Source organism: Colletotrichum karsti, assembly GCF_011947395.1.
Source record: "Colletotrichum karsti strain CkLH20 chromosome Unknown Scaffold54, whole genome shotgun sequence".
Lineage (NCBI taxonomy): Eukaryota > Fungi > Ascomycota > Sordariomycetes > Glomerellales > Glomerellaceae > Colletotrichum > Colletotrichum karsti.
The window spans coordinates 363,898-384,716 of NW_024065954.1; the positions used below are offsets into that span (position 1 = coordinate 363,898).

The window sequence follows — 20,819 nt, forward strand, 5'->3', positions numbered from 1 at the left end:
GGACGACGGGTAGTGAGTGCTTCATACCATGAGGAACAGAGTTTGAGCCGTCTCGAGTGAACTCGATTCGCAGATGTCCTCCAGGTATAGCTTCGCCTTCTCAAAATACCTCCTCGCTAGTTTGATAGGCGGATAAGTCGTCTCATTCTCCCCGGGCTGCTCCGTTCGATCCAAGAATTGCAGCGTGGGGTCTTCCATCAGCAAGGACGTCTCTCCCGCAGTGATGGCTCCGATCGCCAGGACAGAGTTAAATAGTGAAAGAAATCTGGCCCCACGACGCTGCTGTGAAGGCTCCTCAAAGCCCGATTTCCTCTGCCAAACCTCTTCGTCGCAGCGCTTTGCGAACCCTGATTGCTCTAAGATAGGATGAATGTTGTGTAGATTTTGAAAGTAAAGCCGCACACATTCTCGTTCGATCTCGGTCGCGAAGGCGGCGTCTGCCGGAGTCAAAATCTTTCCGTTGCCGTACTGTACTGAGTCGCGTCTGGTACCACTGTTTGATGGCGTCCCCTTTCCCGGTGTGTGGCCATGTCGATTGTCTGGTGAAGTCGAGTAGTCGGAGCTGTGAAGAAGATTGACGACTGAAGTTTGATTCAAACTCTTTCCCGGCGAAGTCTTAGAGTCGGGACCGATCTGTGGCTGCTTCTGATTGTTCGTATTGTTTGCTCTGGAACGAAGTCGGGCTAGGAAGTAGAATGTTCCTGTCGGACCATAGAACTCGGCCCCCTCTGTGTGATCATTAACCCGTCCAAGTCCATCGACCTCATGCTCGGATGAGATGGATGATCCCCTCTCCTGATCTACAGGTGGTTCCGGCATGAACGGCGTCGGGTTCGGATTCTCGACTTTGAGCGGTTCATCTAGGCTGACTGGCGACGGGTGAAGTTGCTCTGCTGATGTTGGCTGGCTTGGTGGACGCTGTTGAATACGGCCCGTCGGATCAAATATCCTCTTACTGACGCCATAGTCAGACATGATGAACGTAGATCCCCCGATGCTGTTGCTGTTGACATACGATTCTTCCGGTCTGTCCTTGTACGAACACGAGAACTCATGTCCTGTATCTAACATTAGGATCATGTATCGATGGACAGTCAGTGGGTTCTTGGTCAACTCACGGACGCAATTAGAGCACGGCGAGCTCCCATCACACTATTGCCGAATTGTCAGCACTTTCGTGTTCGTCTGCATGATATTTTCATCATCAATGAGCACTAGCCTTGACCTTGCGCGCCCGACAGGTACCACACGCCACAGGCGCACGTGGGCGACGCTTTCTCTTAAGAGTGCCAGACTCTGAGTTATCCGAGGCGCCTGTTGGTAGAGTGGGGATTTCCGCCTCCATACTAATAGCCGATTTGATATCAGAGTCGTAATTACGAGCAGATAAGGTCGACGAACGTTTGTGTGAAGTGTGAATAACGTGGCTAGGATGGAAGGCGGGGTTTCGAACCATACGTCTGGACAGCTGGAGACGCGTCCCCGGCGGCAACGGCGGCGCTTCCTGTCCATGGCCATTCTTTCTTGGTGTGCTGTGACTTCAGCGTGAGGTCAATGCAGGCTGAGGAACTAAGGTAGTGTCAGAAGTTGCGTGTGAGACGTGTCTCTCGGGCAGAGTTCTGGCTTAGGTCCAATGGCGTAACGGACGAAGTCGCCGCTTTGACATCGCGACTAATGACTTGACGAATCGGAATGCTGACTTCGGACTAAGATGACCGCGGCGAATGAGAGTTTGGTTGTCGGAGATCGGGCGTCTCGGAATGGTATCCTCGTGTTATTGATATCGGGCTCCATCCCCGTCCATCAGAATGACCCTCCGTGGAGAGAAGCAGATTCCGTGGAACACAGAAGTAATCAGTTCCAAATTCCTAGCGCGCGTTTCCGCGATTAGAATATTCATATTTCTAGTACTTTGAAAGACCAGTCCTCGACTTGATTTTTGAGACTACCACAAAAAAGATGGAAAATGTTTCAGCCGATGTACCTGTTCTCATAGTAGGCGGAGGGCCCACGGGTCTGTTCACAGCATACATGCTCTCCAAGCACGGAGGTTGGTCGGCCTGATGTCCGCAGTTGGGCTGGTGAGTTGCGATGAGCTAACCAGTATTTCAGTCAAATCACTACTCATCGAAAAGTATCCTCAACGCCTGGCTGCACCAAAAGCTCATGCCTTGTGCCCTCGAACTCTGGAATCTTGCAGGCAGTATGGTCTCGACACAAACGCGATCCGCAGGCTCGGAAGTCCCCGCGATGATGCCTTTTGGGTTAATTTTCTCACCAATCTCAGCGGTGAGAGGATTGGGTACTTACCATATGAGAGAATGGACGCAGAGGTCTTGGAAAATACACCCGAGGTAAATGCGATGATGAGATTACAATGCTTCAATGCTGATAGGAAACAGATGATACACAATGTGCCTCAGCCAGATTTTGAGAGATTCGTTGCCGAGCAGTTAGTATTTGATTCGAATGTTGAGCTTCGAAAAGGAATTGCTTTTGTGTGTTGCAAACAAGTACGTCAAGTCCTGGGATTGTGGTTGAGCTGAAGCACTGATGAGATGACAGCATGGAGACAAAGTCGTCACAACAGTTGAAGAACGTTCATCAAAAAAGCGTTGGAATATCACTTCGAATTTTGTAATTGCATGTGACGGGGCAAAGAGCCAAGTTCGCAAGTCTCTAAATATTCAGACTGAGGGCGAGGACGGTTGTAAGTGTCCTGCGGTCGGCTATTTGTGTTCCATCGAATCGATGAGCTGACCATGCACAGATGAGACCATGATGACAATTCATTTCAATGCAGATCTTAGACCTGTGGTGAGAGAACGAGTTGGCATGTTGCACTGGGTCATGGATCCAGCTTGTTCCGGGCTCATAATCGCATACGATCTTGGTGGAAACCAAGTGCTGATCAGCAACTTCGATGTAAGTCTTCATCATCTTCCAGGAGCGCATCAATAATGACTAGTGTTTGCAGCCGAAAAAGCATCCCGCTGAGGCATGGAGCGAGGAACTTGCCCGCGCCACGGTTACAGCCGCGATAGGGCAAGACATTCCATTCAAAGTACTGAGCTTCAGGCCGTGGGTGCTGAGCCGAAAAGTAGCGAAAGAGTACAGACGAGGAAACACATTTTTGTAAGTGACACACGCCTCAACCATCTGATGAGACTTGGAGACTCATGTGTTGGATAGACTAGGCGATGCTGCGCACTCCTTCCCACCTACGGGAGGTCTCGGTCTCAACTCCGGGCTGGCCGATGCCCACAATTTGGTTTACAAAATTGCAGCGGTATATCAAGGATGGGCCAAGCCTTCTCTTCTCGACACTTATGAAGCCGAGCGACAGCCGATTGCCCTGGTCGCCTCCTCTCAGAGTGTCGAAAACGGGAAGACTGTATTTTCCTTTCTCAAAGCCATCGGCACCGCTGATATCGATGACGTCGAAGAGGCCAGGCGGAACATGTACAGAACGATACGTGACCCTGCGAAGCAAGACTTGATCGCTGAACGCGTCGAAGGTCAGCGGGAGCATTTTGATAACGTGAGCCACCCTTCTTTGTGAACGAGAACGATGAGACTGATCTTTGACAGCTTGAGATACATATCGGTTACGTTTATGGCGATGCTAGACCTCCAGCGAATGCTTCACACTACACACCAAAATTCAAAGTCGGCGCCCGGTTACCTCATGCCTGGATCAACATTCTCACCCCAAACGATCGTCTTCCTCAAAAGTGCATCGACACATCATATGTCAAAGAACTCTCAAAGGACCAGGTGCTCGCTCGCCAGTTCTCAATGCTCGATCTTGTTGTCCCAGGTGGCTTCAGTCTCATCGTCGAGTGCCGTGATCTGTGGATTCAGCGGTTCAAGGAATTCGAAGAGGCACTATCAGGAAGAATCGGCCGCAGGTTGTACTTTTGGGCTGAGGGCACTGACTTCGAGTTCTCCAATGAGTGTCATCGCAGGCTGTTTCACAAACAGGGCCGGCTGGCCCAGGGAGGCGCCCTGCTGGTGAGGCCGGATCAACACTTGCTGGGATGTTTGGGACCTGAGGCTTCGGCGCATGATTTGATATCCCTTGTCATGAACCACTTGGGTTTTAAGGAATAGGGAAAATAAAAAGTCCTAGACAGCCATTTCGTTTCCATTACTGCACATACACCCTGTCTCTCGACCCTTTCTCAGGCTAGAATTCCTCTCTGCTTCAACCATGCCTCACACAGTCGAGGCCAGTCCGACACCGGCAAGCCCTTGGTATCCAATGCAAACCCATGAGGCGCATCCGCAAAAACATGCAACTCGACAGCCCCCCCCGCCTCTTGGATGCCCTGCGCAATCCGGTACGCATTGACGACCGGGACGATAGGATCGTTCCCAGAATACACGACGAAACTAGGCGGCGCCGGCCGGCGAAGCTGCTGATCCGGGATCACGACGTCGTACAACTCCTGCTTCTCAGGCGGGTCGAGGGGGGCCTTGTTTGGAACTATTTGGTGACCCTTTGCGTTGGTTGAAATAGGTCCGTATCCAATGATGGCGAACTCGAGCTCCGGAACAGCAGGACCGGCTGTGGCGGACCACGCAGCGGGGTACTCCGCCAAGAGCGCCGACGCGAGATGACCTCCCGATGATAACCCACACACGCCCAGGCTCGATGCCTCTGAGTGCTCCTTGATAAGCCGCAAAGCCTGCCGCGCGTCATCGACGGGCGCAGAGGGGCTGGTCGAGGCGGTCGGGAATCGATGGACGAGGACGTAAGCTTCGAAGCCCAGAAATGCCAGCCAGCGTGCTACCTGGACTCCCTCGCGTCCAACCATCAGCTGGACGTAGCCTCCGCCTCCAAGAATAAGGATCGCGCGTTTGTTGGGTGTTGTGGTGGGCTTGTAGCCGAAGAGCCATGGCCGTGTGACGCTTGATGCGACAGCTTGGTCGATAGGGCCATCGGGTTGTTCGAGGGTGAAGGCTCCCTCGAAGGGAAGTGTGTTCCAGAGGGGGCGGGCTGAATCGGAACCGAAAGGTGTCGCTGAGGTCATTTTGATGGGCTAAGTAGTGGCGATGGCACTTCAAGGGAACAAGTCTGGAGGGACATGTTTCTACATGTTTTGTGAGAAGAGGAGGGAGCTGGTGGGTTATTGTGGTCCTCGGTTTCCATTACACCGAGTTGCCGAGAAATTGGGAAGAACACTCGGCTCTACGAAACGCAAAGAAGTACTAGATAAAAGCTTGATTCATTCCGAATAAAACATTTTATGAATAGTATTTCGAAGCACAATCTCCGGTGCAAGGAATCTGCTTGACATCGCCGGAGTCTCACCTTCCACACCCCGCGTGGAGGCGGGGGCGGGGGCGGGTCACTCGGCATCGGATTGACGGCGTCGCAGCGCGGAGAATTGTGGAATCAGTTTGATCGATGTTGTGAATAGTTGGAAGAAGACAGGCGTATGACAATTGCGACCGTGATTCAGACCAATATGTACAGCAGAAAGAGAAAGATCCCATCGACATTCTCAGCCAGAGGCCATCTCCTCGGGCCCTAGCCCACACAATCACCAACTAAGTTCATACTCAAGGGTTCAGGGTGTATGTGACATTGTTTCCCGGGACACGAGGGTAGAACTCGAAAGTAAACACCGTCGATTTGCCGCTGGTAATGACAGCCTGGACAGTGGCTTGTGGCAATATCACCTTTTCGCCGTCATACTGCCACTGGCCATTGAAGGTCTAGAGCATCCACGATGTTAGCATACTGAACAGAGTTGCTTGTCTAGATGCCCAGCACGTTGACTTACGATGTGAGCCTGCTGAAGCGGGCCAAGATACTGGGTCCAGTCATCAAATAGGTAGACGCCATCGCTCCTCAAGGCCTTCACGGCAGCCGGCATCTTCAACCCCTTGTACTCGATCGGGATATTCAGATCCGCCCCAGAAACAGCCTTACTGCTGGTAGCGGAGAGACGAGGCACATCCCACTGTATGACCTCCACCTGCACCGTCGAACCTGCTGAGAACTCCACCGTCAAGTTCGCCTTGCTTCCGGGGGCTGCCGTGGCAGAAAGCCACTGGTTCAGGGAACTGGCCTTGAAGGTGATTGAGGAAGATGTCACGCTGTAGTCTTTGTCGACAGCGAGCGCGGCTCCGGTGTTGGTCTTGACGCTCTTGAGAGTATTTCCGTTGAAAAGCCACGGCAATGTCGTGTCCTTGGGCGTCTCTCCAACCTTGTTCCACACGAAGGCAGACGAGGACTGCGTGGTCGTCGCTGCATCGACGGTACTGTCTGGCAGGGAATTCTTGACTCCCTTGGCCGCATTCTTGACGATGCCGAGGGATGTCGGGTCGCGCCAGGTATGCGTGTTCCGATCAAGGTGGTCCAGCCCGTTATCCCAGATGATGATCGCCGTGTTGAGTTCAGTTGCGGTACGGACAAAGTGGTCCGTCCACTTCCATCGTGCCGCGGGCTCGGTATTCAGCGGGCTGGCATCGAATTCTCCGATGATCAGGGGAATGTCGGTGAAGTTGCCTCGCACGACGCTCAGATCAGTCTTCATTGCCGCCTTGTCTGCATCGCTGCCCCAAATCGTCTTGCCCCACGCTGCGAAGACGAAGTCATAGGGTGAATAGTAGTGGTACTGAATAGCCCAAGGGTTTTTTATCGAGGCAGGAGCCTTGAACCAGTCCGTAGTTTTGTAGCCGTCCATTCCACCGCCTACTAAGTTCACTACGCGACGAGTGTTAAAGCCGCCGCTGTCCGCCAGGGCCTTTAGGAAAAGCTCGTTAAGGGTGTTGAGGTGGGCACCGTGTTCGGCTGTGGTGGCAGGCGGCTCATTGATGGGTTCGAGGGAGACAAGGTTTGATTTGCAGGCCAACTTCTTGCCGATCTGGAGCCAGACTGCGTAGAACTTATCGTTAAGGACCTTTTTGGCGTCGTCTGTCGTGGCCTGTGTAACGTCGGCCCAGTTCCAGGAGTCATGGTGGACGTTTGTGAGGACGTAGAGGCCGCGGGCGGTGGCCATATCAACGACGTCGGACACGCGTTGAAGCCAGGCGGGATCAACGGTGTAGTTTGGTGCTGCGCTGGTGAAGTGATCGCTGTATGTAACTGCGACTTCTTGTTAGTGATTGGTAATTCCATGTTAAAGACGAGGACTGACCAGGAATCCGAACGCTCTTGAAACCGGCGGCCTTGATGTCATCAAACGTCTCCGCCTTGACAGGCGGATTGTTCCACGATCCTTCGTTGGGGATGGCGTCGAGAGTGTTGCCGAGGTTCCATCCCGGGTTCATTGCCTTGACGTAGTCGACGGCGGAGATGTCCGTGAAGCTGCCGGAGCATGCTGTCGGGGCGGCACTGGTCGAAGAAGATCTAGTAGTGGATGTTAGTGCCCGGGAAGTGGTAGCTGTCACAGCTGGCTTTGAAGTTGTGACGAGTGTAGTTGGCGCGGCTGATCCCTCAAGACACTGCGAGTACCCTATGCTTTTGTGAGTGAGAGTGTTGACAGGAATAAAGAAGAACCTACATTCGTTTTGCTTCTGACATGTCCAGCCCGACACACAAGTCGTTGGACCCGTCCATCCACTTCCGCCGCATTGGCCGTATGGCGTTTGCTGAGCAGAGGCTTCATGAAGCGCGGCTAAAAGCACGACGAGCCCGTATGACTTCATGTTGAAAGGTGTATTGACGAATGCGTGGCGCAGAAGCGAACGACGGGTACTCACAGGGTCTCAATGGGATCGATCTAGTTATACAAAAAGCACTCGCTTCATTCGAGCATTCCGCCCGATTGGGGCAAGGCACCTGGGCAATCAGTGACGCTCCAAGGGCTACTCACAAGACGATAGCAGCCGCCAACGCGCGCAGCGCAGCTCTTGGTGGAAAATCGCGTGACAACATGGCCGAGAGAGCGTAGCGAAACCGAACAAAGCGGAAGGTGCTGTCGCCAGAAGAGAACGATTGGAAGGGGTCAGATTCGAGTCACACCGGGACCAAATGGAGATATCGGCTTCCAATAAAACGGGAAGACCATCCTATTTTGAGGACGGAGACTTGGCCAAGTGTTCGCAACGACCTAGATGGGCAGGATTCAGGGCAGATGAACGGCTTGCATCACGTAGATTGCGGGAGACCTTCGTGTCCGAAAGAGGCAATTTGAAGGTCTGCCTCCGCAGCGACCCCTCAATCGGCTTAGCAGCACGATTAAACGGCCCGGGAGTGGACCGGAGTTGTGGTCCAGAGGAAGAGAGATGGGAGGCATTTGCTAGAAGCGAGATATTAGAGTTGAGTTGCAAGTCGACCCATGAACGTGGTCGGATGTTTGTGACGGGACGGAGAAATTTCAGGGACTGCAGCTAAAAGCTTGTTTTGAGCTGGGTAACCCAACATTTCGATGGAGACTGACCATCTCCATGCCGTAGTAAGCTAAGATGAGAAGTATATTTAATTTGCTCCCTTTGAGTCATGTGGTCGGCCTGGCCATCAACATCAGACGAAACACACGATAGCTTCGTTTGCTTCTGATGCTGCGTACCTGGATACACCGTCGCTTTCGCAAGTTTCCAAGCCCGGTGGGAGCGCCCATCGGCTCCATCGGAGTGCCCTGGCTCCGTCAATGATCCGGCCTGCTCGGAAGCAGCCGCATTGCAGTCAACCGGCTACGGGCAGTGAACTCCGCATATCCAGATCGGGTATGAAGGAAGTTGCTGCCCTTGAAACTGTGTCCGAGCCGCGGTCGGCTTCACACCATGCCCTTACGATTCCGTACTCCGAACACCAACGCAAATACCAACGCCAATTTCATGACACGCAGGAATCGTGGAAGCAGCGCTACGGCAACTTTATACGCAACTTGTTTCCTGCTTCGCTTCGCTCTGGGGAAAGCATCCACGGAGGCGCGTCGTAAATCTTCGGCTTGTGGAGCGGATCCCACGCGAGCTTCTATCGATCGCGGAAGCCATCATGCCAAATAAATAGGCCGAACGTCCTATGTGAAGTTTGAGGAGAGTGCATCTGCCCGCATTCGTTCGCAGAGTCGTGTAATCGTTCAATCGTGCGTGGTCGTAGGCCTCACCGCTTGGGCGGTCCAGGCGGCGGCGAGTCTGTCGAAGTGCCACGAAGCTGGTTTTTGAGCTCCTGGAAGAAGTGGTGAGCGAAGCCTTTCCCTTCAGGATCGGCTGCGATACCAGTCAGCGCTCCGTTCTGTGCCTTTCCTCGTCGATTTATGTAGACATACCTGACGCCTGTCCTTGTCGCAAGGGCTCGTGGGGCATCGGGCCGTTCTGTTTCTCGTCGACGAACCGTTGGATGCGACCTACGCCGCGATGGAAACCGGGGCTCCGGAGGATCTGTGGGACATAAGGCGTTAGCAGGTGATCTGCGATGCCGCTCGCGATGCTTGCAGAGGAGCCGGAGGGGGTGGAGGGGTCGCGAACCTGTCGGATAATGACATCCTCGAAGGCGACGAGGGCGCGGATGAGCACGTTCGGTGGAATCGCCATATTCGATGATTGTGAACCTTCTATTCCAAAAGAATAGGAAGTTTCGGCGATGCGGATTCGAACAGTACGAGCTGGACTTGGAGTGATTGCTGCTGAAAGTAAAAGGTCCAAAGTGATTGATCGTGTTGGTGGCGACCGGGTGTTCGGCCGTTCGGCGGTTGCGCCCCACTCGCTTGGTAATCGACGAATCATAGGAACACTGCAGGATTCCTGCAGTCCGTCACAGCACCAAGGCAAAGTCTGTCAACTGTTCGGGTAGAGCTCGTTCAGATACCATTTTATTCCTGTCAATCGACTATTTACTTCGAGAACCTAGTCATTCATTCGATTGAATGGTTGCAAATATGGTGATTCTACGCATAAGTCATGGTCATTCTGCCCCAGAAAGGTATGCGCTGCATGAAGACCGCGGCTCTAGTCCGAAAGCATTCCGACTGCTGGAGCTATGCACGAAAACTACGCTCCTAGGCACATCTCTAAGTCTGGGAGTAGTTGATGCGCCGTGCCTTGATCTCATTCCACACTAAAGTACACCAAGTCCACGGGGTAGGAAATGCAACATGGCTTACTTCACCCGCATTTTCTTTCGGAGGCAGCGTGGAACAGGCCGCTGAGACTCGGCTTCCACTCAGGTCTATACTCAAAGGATCGCGTTCTGAGAAGAGGCGCCCGCATAGTGGTTCTCCATGGAACCACCGGGTTCGAAGCTGGGTATCTTGTTAATTCACAAAAGCTCCGGTTCCCATGCGGAAGTAAAGCCAACTCGGCGCTAGCATGATGATGTTGTTGGTCTTGTTGGGCGCGACGATGTCGGCTTAACCCTGTGTCGCTCAGCGGGCGAAGTATGAAGTATTTGAGTGCACCAATGTTGTTGGTTCCTCAACCGGTGAACTGGTCCCACTCGCTCCAGTTGAGAGGCATTCCGATATCTAGGTTCGCTTCCAACACGTTGTCGACCGCAGGAAGATTAAAGTTTGGGTCAAAGTGACCAAAAACGTCCACGTGCGGAATAGCATCAACGGCCGAAAAGTCGAAAGTGTCCAGATTGGGAAACGCAGATGTCGTGGTCGCCAGAGGAACTTGAGGTACGGCATCTTGCGCCGCTGGCGCAGCCATAAGATCCTCGACTCTTCCATTGGCAGACACGTCTGCTTGGGAAACCTGTGGTACTGCAGCCCCCGCCGCAAGCGAAGTGGCAGCTCGCTCCATCTCTCTAAGAATGCGTTCTCCCAAGCTGGCCACCACTTTGGCGCTCCAGAAGACGTCTCCGAAGCGCTTCATAAGCTCCGAATTGGACTTGAATGCGCCTCGAGCCCGCGTACGGAACATGGGGAGGGCGCTGTGACGCATCTTGCGGTACTCGACACTCAGAGCAAGAGAAAGGGCGTACGGGACGAGAGGCACGGGGCTGAGATGATCTCGTCGAATAGCTGAGGAGATGCGCTCAGCGGCGAGAGAACGACGTGCATTGGCCGATGCCGGCGGTATTATCTGGGCATAATTCGATGGCGGGCCGGGCCTGGGCAGACGACATGATAGAATAATAACGGCATGGTAGAAAACCTCGATCGTTGCTGCGAAGAGTTAGTACGGCAACTTCAGTGCGAGAAACAATATCGACGTACCAAGTAGAGGAGTAGGGACCTGCAACGCCCCGGCCTCGAGAATCATCGGCTCCAAGACAGGAAGGTCGATGAATGGTTTCGTCTCTAGAGATTGTGCGATAACTCCGGGACGATATAATTCAATGACCTTGTCTAACCACTGAACAACGGAGAGGAAGAGGCGGAAGCACGGAGCCTGCCTCCGGAAGCAGTCCTCAAGGCCGGGACCAATATCTCGTTCGTGAATGACAGACGGCCGTCCGTAAGCAGCGGCGTTGATGCGATCAAGCGCCCAAACGGCACAAAAAAGGGTATCTAGAGCATCGTCACTGGTGTGGAAAAGCTGCAGACCGAGAGTCTGTGAGTGGTGAACTGCCCTAGCGCCAAGTTGTGCAGGCAAATCCGCCTCGTCAGCTCCTGACGGCTGAACGTACAGGGACAACATGCAAAGTGCACGAATGTGAATTGTCCGGTCCGTGATCAAACTCGTTTCCAGGATTGTCCGGATTGAACCAGAAAGGTGCTGATGGAAGTCATGGTAGGGCAATTTCCTGTTCCCTTGGTTTGCAAGGCGGAGATGACTCTTCATCTCTGGGTCGGAAGCAGCCGCCAAAGAGACAACTTGCCGCATGACGATTGCCGCCGGTGAATCCCCATCGACTAAAAGGTCCTCAGGGACGAGTGCGAAGATGGGGTGGATCTTCTCGCGGTAGACCCTGTGGAGGTGCTTGAAGTCTTTCTCTGGGGGAACGCAAGTGAGACAGTTCTGCTTGACGAAAGGCAGCAGTACCTTGTCGATCATGGCGGCCGGCCGAGACACCACGCTATTTGAGGCCTGGCCCGAAGATGTATCTCCAGATGGGAGCCAGACGCCAACTTCGGCTTTTTGCGTTGGGTTGGCTATTGATTCCGAGTCGGCGGCCTCGGTGAACATGCCTTCCGGGTTAAGGTCACCGACAAATCTTGTCTGACCGCCGTGGGCGTCCGTCTTCGCGTCGGATTCCCGACGGGAAGGGGATAGGATCAGGCCGGCATCTGGAGCAGCTGATGTCGAATTACGTTGCTTCGTGGGCGACCCTGAGCCTGGGCTTGGGAGGTGTCAGTCTTGGGAATGAATCCACTGCCAGATCGGGAAACTAACCCATCATTACTGGGCGATGATGCCCCAGCCGCTTCACCGGGTTCCGAGTTTGGTGGCTCGGCATGGATGCATCGTTTCTAAGGGACAATTAGTCCAAAGTCCAATTCGTAGGAAAAAAAGTTATGACTGACGAACCTTCTTCTTGCGACAGGAATCACATGCTTGCTGAACTTGCTTCCGCTTCAATGGCAGTCCTGAAGCGTCAGAGCCGACGAACTTTACGCCTTTGGCCGAGTTATTCATGGTCCCGGTTTGTTGGCGACTCTGTGTAAGATTATACAAAGTGAGGCAAATGAGTGAGGATTCAGCATCATCACGATGAGTAACAGTAATTCATGGTAGTGAGAGACGGTGAGTATGTATTGAATTGGTTTAGCGCTGAGAACCCATTTCGTTTGGGGCAGGTGGGACGAAGAACCGCTGTGACTCGACAGGCTCAGCAGGCTTAGTCATACGGTCTATTTTTCGGTGTATCGTCGGTGTAGCTGCCACCTTTTCTTCACCTTGGTTTCTGCCCGTTTATTTGGGGATCCAAGTTGAGAGGAAAGTGAGACGCTCTCTCAATGCAGAGACTGTATAAAATGCTCTCAGTATTGCTGATTATTCTTGGAAAGAGTTAACTTTTGTACCCGCAGTCTATTGCATCCTCATTAAGAGACAATTTCCTCAGCCTTCAATTGCAGAAGGCTGTCTACAAGACTGGAGATGAACATGCCTAAACGCCAACGCTATGCCGAAATGTGCAATCCCATTCACCCAGTACTTCCACGCGCGTAATTACTCTGCGCGGCCCCCAAGACCGCTTTTAATGCCTTCCAGCGCAACTCCCCAGTGACTTCCCAGGCCCTTGTCTTTGATGGCATCACTGTATCGGCCTGTGACGAGCTTGCGCATGAGAAGCGTGTCTTTGGCTCTCTTGAGCTTCTTGCCATCCTCCTTGGAAAGATACTCCTCGAACCACTCCTCTTCTGTCGCATCGAATGGCAAGCCGATCAACTCCGTTGCCCGAGCGGCAGTCTCGTCGTTGGGTGGAGAATCGAGGACGGACAACACCAATTGACGGAACAGCCGGCCCCGAACAGACTCGGAGTGCGTCCTTGAGTAGAAGAAGGCCTCGGTCACGCTGGCCCTAGCCATGGCGTTGAATAGCAACTCCAGTGCCTCGGGTGTCTTGAGAATCGGCTGGACCGTGTGGAAGTAGGAGAGAGGCAATGTGTCGTCGCCCTCAGGAGCATGGCGCACCAGCACGGTCATGATCTCGTCGGCGAAGTCGGTGGTAAGTGAAGGGTGCGCAATGTACTCGAGGGCTTTCTGTGAATTGGTTGTTAGCCGATGCAACTCCGCCAGCTGACTGCGGCCGTACCTCGAATTGTTGGTGATCCAACAGCCAAAGGCCCTTCATGAAGATCTGATAGTTCTTGGGGACACCGGAAGAGACCGCGAACTTGGATGATGCCTGCGCTCTAGTCTGACTGGTATCGAAATCGAGAAGGATGTAGTAGAAGATGGAGAGGCGGTGGTGCGTCGAGATGCCAGCTTCGCAGAGCTGCTGGTGGAGGTTGCGGAGGGCATTGTCGGACTTGGGAGGGTATGTCTTGGCTGCGATACACCGTCAGTAACCATGTAATACAAAGCTTCGACCAGCGTACATTTTGTGAGGCCCAGTGCCTTCAGGACGCGATCGATGAAGAGGGCGCCATCGAGGCTCTTGCGGAAGGTCTCGATCTCCTGAATAGACTTGCGGTCGTATGCAAACGTATGCGACCCAAAGACGTGGTCGAAGTTTGTGTAGTCGAACATGGCCATGGTGCTTCGCAGTTCTGGGACGATGCGACAGATTGGTGTTGACAACGGAGTAATTTTGAGTCTCTTGACTGCATTTGCCGCCCGTCTGAATGATTTACGCCGACAGCTCCAGCCACATTTTAATGGTCTTCCGCCACAGTCGCGTACCCGCGTCTCCGAATTTGGGTGTGAGCGGGGAAGGCGGTGTGGGAGGTGTGGCTTGTTTGTTTACACTCGGCCAGATTGGTGAGCAATTCAAACAAATCAAAGTGGGGGAACAAACAACACAATCACAATTCCGCTTTCCCACCAACCGCAACATTGCGATACCTTTGCCAGCAAAGTTGCTGTCGCTACTTTTCCTTCCTTTTTGGCCCTTGCGCTTTGGCTGTCAATTTGTTGATTGAGATACCCTCGTAAATACATACACATACACGTCTTTACAACGCTCTCTCGTTTTCGCAACACACAGACCTCAGCATGTCATCCCGACCGCGCCGTGCGACGCGCCGGCAGGCCATCGTCGACTCGTCCGACGATGAGGACGTCGCCAACACTACCGTCAAGGTCGAAGATGAAGAAGATTTCGAACCAGAGCCATCTCAAAGCCCAGTGCGACGACCAACTCGGTCGCGAAAGAGCGCCGCTGCATCAACTGCCGCATCTACCCCGACTCCCACGACAGCAGCACCGCGTAAGAGAGGTAGACCGAAGAAGAATGCCGAGGCTTCAGTGGTCGCAGACCAATCGACTGTCGAGCCTACGCCCAAGACCGAGGAGCCCGACAACACCACGGTCTTGCAAGATGCCCCTCTCGCAGACGAACCCGTTTCCACCATCGAACCGAGTGAAATGCTCGACGCCGACCAGACCGCTGCGACAGTCGAGCAGGAGAACACCCCCAAGAAGCCTTCGCCCACTCCCAGGAAACCGAGAAAGAGCGCCGCGCCGCGTGCCTCGAACAAGTCTGCAACGCCCGAGATGGCCACCCCTCTCTCGAAGCCTAAGCCATCGGGCTCGCCTCAGCGCGAGTCGTCACAGCGCCGTAGCGAGCCGCTGGCCGACATCACCAATGCTAGCGTCAACGAGCAAAGGTCCGCTGTCGACGAGACGCCAGAGACCCCGGCTACCGTCAAGCCTATTCGTGCCATGGACACAATCATGGAGAAGCCCATGGACATTGTGCTCAAGTCGCGAACTATGGCGGTCCCCGTCGTCGAGGACACGACTCCGAAGCCCCGCCTAGTCATCACATACCTGATCTTGACCAACTTCAAGAGTTACGCCGGGCGTCAGGAAGTCGGTCCTTTTCACGGCTCCTTCTCATCTGTCGTTGGCCCCAACGGATCTGGAAAGTCCAACGTTATCGACTCCCTGCTCTTCGTTTTTGGATTCCGCGCCAGCAAGATGCGTCAGGGCAAGCTATCTGCTCTGATCCACAACTCCGCCCAGTATCCTAATCTGGATCACTGTGAGGTCTCCGTGCACTTCCGGGAAGTCATGGACCAGGTAAGCTAGATGTTTGGACTTGTTCGGCACAGTGGCTAAGATATAGCAGCCCGGCGGCGGTCATGAAGTCATCCCTGACTCTGATCTCATCATCTCGCGAAAGGCTTTCAAAAACAACTCCAGCTCATACTTCATCAACGGAAAGAACTCCAACTTCACCACGGTGACGACCCTCCTGCGCGACCGCGGCATCGATCTCGACCACAAGCGATTCCTCATCTTGCAGGGTGAAGTCGAGTCCATTGCTCAGATGAAGCCCAAGGCTGCCAACGAGCACGATGACGGCCTTCTCGAGTACCTCGAGGACATCATCGGCACTTCCAAGTACAAAACACCAATCGAAGAGGCTGCGGCTGAAGTGGAAAGTCTCAATGAGACCTGCATGGAGAAGAGCGGCCGCGTCCAGCACGTGGAGAAGGAAAAGAACAGTCTCGAGGACAAGAAGAATAAGGCGTTGGCGTACATTCGCGACGAGAACGAGTTGACCATCAAGCAATCCGCTCTCTACCAACTTTACATCAGCGAGTGCAACGACAACGTCGCCGTCACCGAAGAGGCCATCAGTCAGATGCAAGCTCAGCTCGACGAAGAACTGGAGAAGCATCACGGCAGCGAGAAGGTCATCAAGGAGTTGCAGAAGGCGCACTCTCAAGTCAGCAAACAGCACGAGGCCGAATCCAAAAAGACCGAGGCCCTTGTTAAGGAGATGGCCAAGTTCGAACAGGAACGTGTCAAGTTCGACGAGAAGAAGAAGTTCCTCAACGACAAGCAGAAGAAGCTCGAAAAGACGATTGCCAATGCCGAGAAGAATGCGACTGAGGCCGAAGAAACGATTGTCGAGTGCGGCGAGGAGATTGAGAGCCGCGCCAAGGAGATTGCCTCTTTGGAAATCCGTGTCCAAGAAGAAGAGGCAGAGCTTGCGACCATACGCGAGGGCCTCAAAGGGAAAACTCAAAAGTTCTCTGACCAAATCGCCGTCAAGCAAAAGTCCCTCGAGCCCTGGAAGGAGAAGGTCAACCAGGTCCAGTCCGCAATCGCTGTTGCCGAGAGCGAGAAGACCATTCTCGAGGAGAAGGCTAACGCTGGTGCCGTGGCTATCTCTGAGACGGAAGCCAAGATCGCGGCCATCGAAGACCGTCGGGCGGCCAAAATGGAGGAGCTCAAGGAATGCCAGGCTGAGAAGGCCAAGCTGGAGCAAGAAGCAAAGGAGGTCGAACATGAGCTTACCCGCTTCAGTGCCCATGAGCCCAAGATCCGCTCCAAGGTGTCCAATGCCAGACAGAAGGCCGACGAAGCTCGCTCAAGTCTGTCTAAGACGCAGACTCAGGGCAACGTTCTGACTGCTTTGATGCGCATGAGGGAGTCTGGTCGTATCGATGGCTTTCACGGAAGACTCGGAAACCTGGGTGCCATTGACGAGAAGTACGACGTCGCCATCTCGACTGCTTGCGGTGCGCTCCACAACTTTGTCACCGATACGGTTGAGGCTGGTCAGCAGTGCATCGAGTACCTGCGAAAGACCAATTTGGGTCGTGGCAACTTCATGTGCTTGGACAAACTCAGAGTTCGAGACATGAACCCGATTCAGACGCCCGAGAATGCGCCTCGTCTCTTTGATCTAGTGAACCCCAAAGAAGAGAAGTTCCGCCCTGCCTTCTATCACGCCCTGCAAGATACTCTGGTTGCCAAAGACCTCGCTCAGGCGAACAGAATTGCCTACGGTGCCAAGAGATGGCGGGTGGTGACTCTGGCTGGAGAGCTTATCGACAAGTCCGGTACCATGTCCGGTGGTGGTAACACTGTCAAGAAGGGACTCATGTCTTCTAAGCTCGCTTCCGACACTACCAAGGAACAGGTTACCAAGCTTGAAGAGGACCGCGACGTGCTTGAAGAGAAGTATCAAGACTTCCAGGAGCAACAGAGAGAGCTCGAGAACAGGTTTCGCGATCTGAATGAGCAGATTCCGCAGCTCGACACCAAGATGCAAAAGATCAACCTCGAAATCGAGAGCGCTGCTAGGAATCTCGCAGACGCGCACCGCCGCATCAAGGAGTTGAGCAAGGAGCACCAGCCATCGGCATCAGACGACAAGCGCATTGCCGCTCTCAGCAAGGAAATTGCCAAGCTCAACAAGGAGCTCGAGAAACTCCACGACGAAACCTCCGGTGTCGAGGAGGAGATCAAGGCCCTGCAGGACAAGATTATGCAGGTTGGTGGTGAGAAGCTTCGTCTTCAGAAGGCAAACGTCGACGCTTTGAAGGAAGAGATTGCCTCGCAGAACGAAGAGACCTCCAACGCCGAGGTTCGCAAGGTTAAGGCCGAGAAGCAGAAGACGAAGCTCGAAAAGGACCACGCCAAGGCGACCAAGGAGCTTGAGGCTGCGATCCGTGACCTTGAGAAGCTGGAGAACGAGGTCGAGAACCAGGGCGAAAAGGCAGAAACATTCCAAGCTCAGGTCGACGAGGCCGAAGAGGGTTTGGCAGCGAAGAAGAGCGAGCTGTCATCCCTCAAGGCTGAGCTCGACGAGAAGACATCAGAGCTCAACGCCACACGTGCTCTTGAGATCGAGATGCGTAACAAGCTCGAGGAAAACACGAAGGTCCTGCAAGAGAACCAGAAGAGGCTCATGTACTGGAATGACAAACTCAACAAGCTCACGCTTCAGAACGTGGACGATCTTACTGGTCCATCCAATGCAGCTTCCAGGCGGACCCCTGCGCCCACGCCAAAGAAGGCACCTTCCGAGGGCGACGAAGACGAGGAGGGCGAAGAGAACGACGACACTGTTGTTCGGGCCGAAGCCGACCAATCTCTTCAGTCTGCCGTTGCCGATGAGGCTGACGAAGACGAAGAAGCCGAGGGCGATCAGCCTGCCACGCAGCCTTCAGAACTGCCAGTGTACACCCCAGACGAGCTGGCTGACATGAGCAAGGAGAAGCTCAAGGGCGAAATCGCCGCCTTGGAGGAGAAGACGCAAAACGTCAACGTGGATCTTGGTGTTCTTGCCGAGTACCGCCGCCGCGTTGACGAGCACGCCCAGAGATCATCTGACCTGCAGAACGCTGTTGGTCAGCGTGATGCTGCCAAGAAGCGCTGCGATGAACTCCGCCGCCTGCGTCTCGAAGGCTTCATGGAGGGTTTCAGCACCATTTCACTCCGGCTGAAGGAAATGTACCAGATGATCACCATGGGTGGTAACGCCGAGCTTGAGCTTGTCGATTCTCTCGACCCCTTCAGCGAAGGCATCCTCTTCAGTGTCATGCCTCCCAAGAAGTCATGGAAGAACATCAGCAACTTGTCCGGTGGTGAGAAGACGCTCAGCAGTTTGGCCCTGGTCTTCGCTCTGCATCACTACAAGCCGACGCCTCTGTACGTCATGGACGAGATTGACGCCGCGCTGGATTTCAGAAACGTAAGTCCAAGATATCGACCCCTTCGTACCCTCAGCTACGCTAACATTCGCCACTCCAGGTCTCGATCGTCGCAAACTACATCAAGGAGCGCACGAAGAACGCCCAATTCGTTGTCATCTCGCTCCGAAACAACATGTTTGAGCTGGCCGCCCGTCTTGTCGGCGTCTACAAAGTAAATCACATGACGAAGAGTGTGACGATCGAAAACCAGGACTACATCGTCCGCACCCGGCAGGTGCCCCCGGGTAGTCAGGCGACGCAGCAAACAGCAGCAGCAAGATAGAGAAAAGGGGGGATTTTGATTGATGAATGACGGCTCTTGTGTTTTTGGTTGGCATTTGTTTCTGTTTTATTCCCAACGACTAGCCTTGTCTTGGATTGGTCCTTGTGTGTCATGGGTATAATGACTGTACGAGAGGCGCTGGGTAGATGTAATGGATCGCACGAAATGAAATGGAGGCTTTTTGGTTGTCAGACGAAGCTTTTGGTCGTACGTGAGTGTAAAGATGTTGATCCTGGTCCGAGGAGTCGGTGAAAACCCCCTATAATGGTCGCGGACTGAGGGCTGTTTGGTCATACTCGCTCACGGTCAATGACCGAATTCGGTCGCACATCTCGGTTCTTATAAGACGCAAGCTCGGGAACATCACGTTCTACGTCGCACACCAGCTGCATGTGCGCATCCGAGACCATGGCCGACCGTCAAGATCATGCAGGTACCAACTTGACAGCGCCCAGCCGCAGGAACAGTCACGATCTTCTCGGCCAATATATCACGACCATCTATTTTCCCCGCGTCCTCGTTTCAGCCATCGGCCCTCGAAGTTGGAGCACGCCACCTCGTGAGAGGCGGCGTCACGTTGTTCTCACGTTGCTATTCGTCGACGAATGTTTTGACTCACTTGCCTCGCGCATCAGGGATTCAACCAAGCCCTTGCTGTGCGATGCCCTCGGTCCAACTTCGTGGTTCACCGAGGATGAGATCAGGCACGCCAGGGTTGAGGAAGCGAGAGAATGTGAGTACGAGCAGCGTCTCCAGTGAAGGTGTCTCGGAGGGCGTATTGATTCCTGACTCTCGGCAATGGAAGTCCCATCGTGGGATTTGCGAGAACGGGATTAGGAACAGGGGAGGATACCGGTATAAAGGTCTCGTTTGAGGGCAATGGATGCAGCTGTTCCTCACCGAGACCAGTGGCCGATGACAAGCTATCAACACTCGCTCAATCATTCGCTCTTACCATCCGGCTCTCGTGTTTCCCTACGTTCTTTTACTGCGATGCGTGTTTCGTTGGTGCTGGCGCTTGGCGCCGCGGTCACGGTCGCTGCGGAGGGCTGCCATGGTGATAACCTCCTCCGCGGCATGGAGCGGCACAATGCCAGCGCGTACTGTTCTTCGGTGCTGTTCACTGTATCTGCGACGACGACATTGACGATGCCTGACGGTGTGCCGACGGGGTCCGAGCCCGGGCCTATCTCTTCTGCTGTAAGTCGACTACCGTTGGACGTGAGTGTTTCTTCGCTGACGGATGCTAGTGTTCTTGTCTCTTGGGGATCGACTCGGCTGTCTCTCGCACGTCATGCCAGTCCAAGACAGCAAGCTGGACGGAGAGCCCGGGTTTCTCCACAGAGACCACGGCGACGGATGCTTCGTCGACAGTCGACTCTGATATTGTTGGCCGTCCTACCGCAACGAACTCCGACATTGGCGGTGGTTACTCTTTCTCTTTCCCCAACGGCCCCTTGACATCCACCACGGCTTCAACGTGTGGGTGGGCGGAGGCGACTACCACCGTCCAAGTGACCGAGACGAGCGTCGAGACGGTGTACGTTACCAGTTTACCAGCTACCGCAGGTCGTCCGCCACCTTCGAGTACT

General features: G+C 54.0%; 6 protein-coding genes across 6 annotated transcripts; 2 read left to right on the forward strand and 4 right to left on the reverse strand.

Annotated features, from left to right (window-relative positions):
• Positions 1 to 1,959: 1,959 nt before the first annotated feature.
• On the forward strand, positions 1,960 to 4,113 carry CkaCkLH20_12138 (2, 4-dichlorophenol 6-monooxygenase; the record flags this gene model as incomplete). The annotated part of the gene is made up of 9 exons (XM_038894852.1): positions 1,960 to 2,050; positions 2,113 to 2,173; positions 2,234 to 2,354; positions 2,403 to 2,513; positions 2,566 to 2,710; positions 2,771 to 2,925; positions 2,978 to 3,135; positions 3,193 to 3,541; positions 3,592 to 4,113. 9 exons carry the CDS (start codon positions 1,960 to 1,962, stop codon positions 4,111 to 4,113), a joined length of 1,713 nt encoding a protein of 570 aa, XP_038739932.1.
• Positions 4,114 to 4,184: 71 nt separating this feature from the next.
• CkaCkLH20_12139 (pectin acetylesterase) lies at positions 4,185 to 5,036 on the reverse strand (the record flags this gene model as incomplete). Its single annotated transcript, XM_038894853.1, has 1 exon — positions 4,185 to 5,036. One exon carries the CDS (start codon positions 5,034 to 5,036, stop codon positions 4,185 to 4,187), a length of 852 nt encoding a protein of 283 aa, XP_038739933.1.
• Positions 5,037 to 5,568: 532 nt separating this feature from the next.
• On the reverse strand, positions 5,569 to 9,492 carry CkaCkLH20_12140 (uncharacterized protein; the record flags this gene model as incomplete). Its single annotated transcript, XM_038894854.1, has 5 exons — positions 5,569 to 5,724; positions 5,793 to 7,099; positions 7,152 to 7,363; positions 9,066 to 9,168; positions 9,228 to 9,492. The coding sequence occupies 5 exons, from the start codon at positions 9,490 to 9,492 to the stop codon at positions 5,569 to 5,571; spliced, it is 2,043 nt and encodes a 680-aa protein (XP_038739934.1).
• Positions 9,493 to 10,371: 879 nt separating this feature from the next.
• Positions 10,372 to 12,480, reverse strand: CkaCkLH20_12141 (uncharacterized protein; the record flags this gene model as incomplete). The annotated part of the gene is made up of 4 exons (XM_038894855.1): positions 10,372 to 11,066; positions 11,118 to 12,184; positions 12,238 to 12,314; positions 12,373 to 12,480. 4 exons carry the CDS (start codon positions 12,478 to 12,480, stop codon positions 10,372 to 10,374), a joined length of 1,947 nt encoding a protein of 648 aa, XP_038739935.1.
• A 534-nt stretch (positions 12,481 to 13,014) lies between these two features.
• On the reverse strand, positions 13,015 to 14,043 carry CkaCkLH20_12142 (uncharacterized protein; the record flags this gene model as incomplete). The annotated part of the gene is made up of 3 exons (XM_038894856.1): positions 13,015 to 13,548; positions 13,601 to 13,836; positions 13,887 to 14,043. 3 exons carry the CDS (start codon positions 14,041 to 14,043, stop codon positions 13,015 to 13,017), a joined length of 927 nt encoding a protein of 308 aa, XP_038739936.1.
• Positions 14,044 to 14,502: 459 nt separating this feature from the next.
• Positions 14,503 to 19,227, forward strand: CkaCkLH20_12143 (nuclear condensin complex subunit; the record flags this gene model as incomplete). The annotated part of the gene is made up of 3 exons (XM_038894857.1): positions 14,503 to 15,531; positions 15,581 to 18,943; positions 19,003 to 19,227. The coding sequence occupies 3 exons, from the start codon at positions 14,503 to 14,505 to the stop codon at positions 19,225 to 19,227; spliced, it is 4,617 nt and encodes a 1,538-aa protein (XP_038739937.1).
• Positions 19,228 to 20,819: the final 1,592 nt, after the last annotated feature.